The 6,119-nt window shown below is 61.3% G+C and overlaps 1 protein-coding gene across 1 annotated transcript in view; it reads left to right on the top strand.

Annotated features, from left to right (window-relative positions):
• The window catches only part of Aacs (acetoacetyl-CoA synthetase), a 33,057-nt gene extending 27,172 nt beyond the window's left edge, over window positions 1-5,885 (top strand). Inside the window, exons 13-17 of the mRNA XM_004635962.2 lie at window positions 762-831; window positions 1,354-1,412; window positions 1,860-2,062; window positions 3,522-3,951; window positions 5,874-5,885. Of these exons, the coding sequence (XP_004636019.1) occupies window positions 762-831; window positions 1,354-1,412; window positions 1,860-2,062; window positions 3,522-3,659 (470 nt within the window). The 3' untranslated portion in view covers window positions 3,660-3,951; window positions 5,874-5,885. The remainder of the gene's footprint in view (window positions 1-761; window positions 832-1,353; window positions 1,413-1,859; window positions 2,063-3,521; window positions 3,952-5,873) is intronic.
• The last annotated feature ends 234 nt before the right edge of the window (window positions 5,886-6,119 follow it).

Below are 6,119 nucleotides of genomic sequence, written 5' to 3'. Positions count from 1 at the left end.
CTGGGAAGATGTTCTGCTCCTGAATCAGCTGGGTGGGTCTTGCCTCTAGCCTCTTTGCAGGGAGTTCTGCTGAAGGGTTCCCTGCTGGGCCTGCAGCCTGGGTCGAATGAGGATCTGCGGGCCTGTGTCTCACTCACTCACCGGGCGCTCTGGTCTATTCAGGATCCGGCGGCCTGGGTTGTCTCACACACTCACCGGCCTGCGCTCTGGTCTGTTCAGGATCCCCGGCCCCGGGTCGTCTCACACACTCGCCGGGCCTGCGCTCTGGGTCTATTCTGTTTAGTGTTTTCCCTCTGGATTGCAGGAGCCCCTGGGGCCACCTGGGCCCTTGGTGGTGGCAGGCGATGTAACTCCATGCTGGCTTTTTCCACCCATGGCAGGCTGGGGCAGGGTGACGGTGCTCTCTCCAGTGTGGGAGAGGTGAGCCCAGCCTCTGGTCATGTGCTCTCCCTGCCCTCCACACTCTGGGTCACCTGCTAGCTTGCTGTGTCCCCAGGGCTGGGGCTGTCTGCTTGGCCTGCCATGGCCCTGCTTTTATTCCAGTCCAGCAGCACTTCCCAGCAGCAGGTCCTGGTCCCTGCCCCAGGGCCTTGCTGCCCCCACTGCACTCCTGCTGCAGGCCTTGCCAGTGCCCTTGTTGACTGCCACCACCCTGTGATATCTGCTGGCCACAGCTGTCACCGGCCAGCTGGTCAGGGGCATCTGTCCAGGCATCCTATCTTCCCTGCACCCGTAGGGTGACCGCACTGGGCCTCTTGCAGGTGTCTGGGCGCACGGTGACTACTGCCGGATCAACCCCAAGACGGGCGGCATTGTCATGCTGGGCCGCAGGTGAGCTGACTGTGGCTTCCCGCGGCTGGTGTGGTGGGAGCTCCTGTCTTCACAGGTACCTGCCTGTTCCTGCTGGGGTCCCTTGGACCCCTTCCTGGCCTGTCCGCAGCCCTGCATCCGCGCCTTCCTGCCTTGGTGCTTTGGTCCCTGCCTATACACCCCTGCTGGCACTGTCCCCTGCTGGTGCTGTCCCCTGCTAGCACTGTCCCCTCTGTGCCACTCCTGGTCCCCTGCCCTGCTGCAGTGGGTAGGGGATGTGGCTAGAGCAGAGACGTAGTGTGTATCTGTCTCTGCCTGTGACCTTGTCCCCATCGGCTGCTGGTGTGGGGCTCATCTTGTGTGTGGTGCTAGGTGACACAGAGGGGACCCTGCTGTCAGGATTGGGTCTGGAGGTGCAGGTGGTGGTCTGGTGGGGGTAGAGTATGGGGAAGGTGAGCCCCCGAGGGGCATGGCCACTGTGAGGGAGGGGGATCGGGACTTGCCTCCTTTGCCCCGCCCTGGCTCACACCCTGTCTCCCTCAGCGACGGCACGCTCAACCCCAATGGAGTGCGCTTTGGCAGCTCAGAGATCTACAACATCGGTAGGTGTTTCCTCCTTCCCCTCCGGGTCTCTCCGTTCCTGGTGCCAGGGTGGAGCAGGCCCTCGTGCACACTGAATGCAGCACCCCTGCTCCTGAGCCTTGGGGCGGAAGGTTGCTGCACCCCCCAACCTGTCCTGCAGCACTGCACCTCAGCGTGAGCTTGCTGGGTCTCCACGGCATGGGTGGAGAAGCAGAAGCACACGAGGTCATGTGAGTGCTGAAGGCCGCCCAGCACCATGCGGACTGTGGGTGTAGGCTGCAGGCCTGTGGACTTAGCTCCTGGCCATCACTGGGCCTGCCTGTGCCGGTCTCTCCCTCTGTCCACAGGGCACCTGTCCCTTCTTCCTTGTCACTAAGTCCAATCTGCAGGTGGCCTCTTGTCCAGGCCCACGGGCGCACGGCCAGCTCCGGGCCTCCTGTGACCCTGTGCGCCCTCCTGTTCCGCAGTGGAGGCCTTTGAGGAGGTGGGCGACAGCCTTTGTGTGCCGCAGTACAACAAGGACGGCGAGGAGCGGGTGGTCCTTTTCCTGAAGATGGCTTCCGGCCACGTCTTCCGGCCTGACCTGGTCAAACGCATCTGCAGCGCCATCCGCCTGGGGCTGTCCGCACGCCACGTGCCCAGCCTCATCCTGGAGACGCGTGGCATCCCGGTACGCCTGGCGCTGTGCTCTCCTCTGTGGCACGGTGGTGCCTGGAATAACTTGTGTACTCTGTGTCCCTGTGGCTAAGTGACACTGCTATCCTCCCTCCCAAGGTGGCAGACCACGCACTCCTGCCCGAGGCTTTGTGTCCTCTAGACTGCTGGAGAAGGCCGAGCTAGGGCCCCCGCTCAGCATTGTGGGGACCGTCAGGGCTTGCTGTTCAGCCAGGGTCCGGGGTGCAGGAGGCCCCAGCTCACACAGCCTGGCCTGCGCTGCCTCTACCTGTTGGGGCCTGGCTGGTGCACGAGCTGCTTCCCAGTCCTGTCTGTAATGCAGGGCAGGAGCCCAACTCCTGTCATGCCCAGGAGGGCATGGGACACAGGCAGAATCGGGACCCAGGGGTCCAGGTATGGTAACACGCACCCGAAATCCTAGCACTTGGGAGGCTGAGGCAAGAAGTCTATGTGAGCGTGAAGTCAGTCTGGGCTACCTAGCAAGACAGTATCCAGGAAAAACAAAGGCTGGGGGACTTGGGAGCCGGGGTGGGGAGGTATGGTCCTGTCATTGTCCTGGGCACTGGGCATGGCCTAGGGGAGCTTGGAAACCAGAGACCACACCAGAGACTTTGTGTCCCAGCGAGAGGGCGGTGGCTAAGCTGACAGGCCATCCTTCAGAGACGGCTTAGGACCCTAAGTAGCTTCCACATCGGCTCAGTTTTTTAAATGAATGCTAATTACATCTCAGGCGCGAGAAGCAGCCCTGGTGTGAGGCACACTCAGGCGTGCCAGGTGCCTGTGACGCCCCCGGGATGGGGGAGGCAGTTGGACCTTGGGCTACAGGGGCTGGTCCAGGGGAGCCCCAAGGAGTTGCTGAGGTTCCTGGGCTTGGCCCTGGGCTGCACCTGCAGGGTTTCGTGTGTGACCCCGTCCTGTAATGCCTTGGGGCAGAGGGCCCATGGAATATGAAAACCAGGCCAGTGCCTCCCTGAAATGCAGGAACCAGGCGCTTCTCCTCATTGGCGCTTCACCCCAGTGAGGGACCTGCCCTGAACCCCTTCCTTGGGGTTCCTGCCAGGCTTAGGCCTGCGCTCTGGATTTTCTCTGGACCCTGCACCTCAAGAAGGGTTCATGTGCTCAGAAGGGACTGAAGGGACTGGAGACCCATGTCGGCCCTGAGCAGGACTCAGGCAGAGCTGCTTATCTGCTCTTGAGGCCCTTGTGTCGTTGGGGACCTCGGGGACGTGCTGGTGAGTGGCACGTGTGGCTTCTCCTGCTGCTGCAGAGCAGCACGGCCTGCGCAGGCTGCCGTCTGTCTGGGCTCTGCGTCTGTGTTCCTGGGGCCAGCCTGGCCCTGCTGGCTGTTGCGGCTTGTGGCCGGCTGAGCCGGTCCTCCGGGGGTGGGGCATGACAGCTGCGGCACGGGGCTGCCTCCCGAGGTCTGAGCTGCGTGCTCCTCTTCTTGCCCGCAGTACACGCTCAACGGCAAGAAGGTGGAGGTGGCGGTGAAGGAGATCCTGGCCGGGAGGGCGGTGGAGCACCGCGGGGCCTTCTCCAACCCTGAGACGCTGGACCTCTACCGGGACGTCCCCGAGCTGCAGGGCTTCTGAGGCCCCGCCGCGTGCGCTGGAGCACACGGCGGCTTCTGTGAGCAAAGACTCCTGGCCCGTGGCTCTGTCATCTGGGGAGGAGTGCAGCCGCCTGGCCCTCGGCAGGGACGCACCCGATCCCGGGAGAGCCGAGGTGCACTTGGCTTCTGTGCAGCCCTGCCCGCTGAGTGACGGTCTCACTGCTGGGCAAGGATGGGGCCTGGCTGCAGCCCTGACTGGCGTCCCTGGGACAGAGCCTCCCGGGAAGCGAGGCGGCCTCCGCTTGGGCTCCGTGTGCTGTCTCCCTCCCTCTGTCTCGCTCCTTGCTTGCCTCTGATCCCTGCAGTCCAGGCTCAGCTGGGCCTGGGGACACCTGACACCTCAGCTGCCTGCATCACACTCCTGCCTGCGCCACCAGGATGTTCCTGGATTTCGGCCTTTCTCAGGGTCCCATCCTGCCAGGCTCTGACTGGTTCAAATGTTTCGGTGTTATTTCGGGTTTGAAGCCTTGAAGCACTCCATGACCTCCCGTGTCACTTGGGGTATTGTTCCCATGGGGCCCCAGGGGTCATCAGCACTTTGCAGGGCCTTGGGGTTTGACCTCAGACTGGCTTGTTCATGTCTCTCAGAAATTCTGGTGTTTATTTTTATATTTTTAAAAACTGAGCACAGCAAGATACCTTTTGGATTATTCCTTTGGATTATACTTGTACAGGGAAAGTGCTATGATGAGTTTTATGCAATAAACACGCATGTGCGCGTGCACACGTGTGCAGGTGCAGCCTGCTTGTGAGGGTTGTGGACGGAGGAGTTGGGAAGCATATGGGGGTCTGGGTGGGGCCAGGGCTGTGTGGCTGGGGCAGGGCCTGTCGCCTGCCATGTCAAGTTTTCTGTGGCTGCTGTAACAAGTGGCCACAGATGTCGTGGCCTAAGGCACCCCAAATTTAGTATGGCTCTTGAAGCCCTAGTCCTGTGTGGTCTTGCTGAGTTTAAGTTGGGGTGTCTGCAGTGCTGGCTGCTGCTGGCGGTTCTGGGGAGACCCCTTTTCTTTCCTTGCTGTTTCCAACTTCTAGAGGTGTCCGTGGCCCTTCATGTGTCTGTCCCCAGAGGGTACATGGAGCCCAGTCACACTGCATTGGGGACCCTAAGGCTCCCAGGAGGACCCTGGGGTTACACTCAGCCCCTGAGGGTGCCCCAGGTGGCACCCACTGTCCCTAGCCATTGCCCTCAAGTCTGTGGCTGTTGGTGGACAGGAAACCCCTCCCTCGGGTCCTCAAATGCTTGGCCTGTGGTCTTGTGGGTTTGTGGGCCCCTTGTGTCCCCCAGTGCTCTCTGAAGCCTTCAGTGGAGTCACCCACAGGTTTTGGGGGTGAGTCTGGTGGCTGTGATGAATACTCACAGTCTGGTACCAGGCCATTTGTTCCCTTTTCAAAGCAGGGTGGTGACTGGGTGGAGGGTGCCCCTGAGGCCCTGGCTTCTTCTACCCTGTGTGAAGGTCTCTACCAGGGCTGGGCTGGGGTAGTCTGCAGGAGGGGCTGGTCCTCTGTTGATGTCCCCTTGGCCACAGCTGTTACAGCAGCACTCGGGTGGGTTGGAGAGAGAGAGTGAGTGAGTGTGTGTGTGTGCACACACGCATGTGTGTACATGAGTGTGCGTGCTTTGACTGCGTATAAGCTTCCTTGCCCCTGGGGTATGGAGGAGAGCGGGAGTTGGCTCATGGTTCAGGCGGGTCAGTGCATGATAGTCTGGCTCCCAGCAGGAGCGTAGGTGGGAAAAGCTGCTCTATCCTTGGTGATCAGAAGCAGAGGGAAAGGGGAGGAGCTGGGCAGGGATGCCCCAGAGGAGGGCAGGCCTGGGCTCACCTCTGAAGGCCCTGACTCTTAGCTGCATGGTGAGGCAACAGTTCAGCCATGGATGCATCCTTAACCCTCCAGTGAGCTCCTGGCTGAGGCTGTCGGGAGCTGGGAGTCCCCTATCCCTGGCTCCTTCCCTCCTCCGCTGTGTCCTCCCGGCCGCACACAGGCCCATCATAGCGGAGCTGGCCGGCTGTGGACTGCACCTGTGAAGCCGTGAGCCAAGGTAGGCCTCTGCTCCTTCAAGTATTCTGTCAGTGACAAAAAGCTGGCTGCACAACCAGCCAGGCAGAGGTCCCAAGAAGGGGACATACTGGCCTAGAGCAGCGATATAAAAGGCTCTTTGGAGACCACAGGGACAAGTGAGAGAAGGCAGTGCCAGGAGAGGACTGTGTCCCAAGGCCTGTGGAGGCCGATGGTGACAATGGGGCTGATGAGCAGCACCTGATCCCCTCCCTGTGCAGGCCACAAGGTTGCCAGGCCTGATGCTGTCCCACTTCTCCTCAACCCTCCTCTTCCCCTTGTCCTCAGGGTGGACTGGGACAACTTGCCTTGTGTCCTCCCTGCTTCTGTGGTGACCGCCCTTAGATAGGACTGCCCGCCCCTGGTTCAGCCCCTTCCACTAAAG

Source organism: Octodon degus, unplaced genomic scaffold, assembly GCF_000260255.1.
Source record: "Octodon degus isolate 3935 unplaced genomic scaffold, OctDeg1.0 scaffold00076, whole genome shotgun sequence".
NCBI classification, from domain to species: domain Eukaryota; kingdom Metazoa; phylum Chordata; class Mammalia; order Rodentia; family Octodontidae; genus Octodon; species Octodon degus.
Note: the sequence above shows the minus strand (reverse complement) of the source record. Positions and strands in the feature narration are given on the sequence as shown.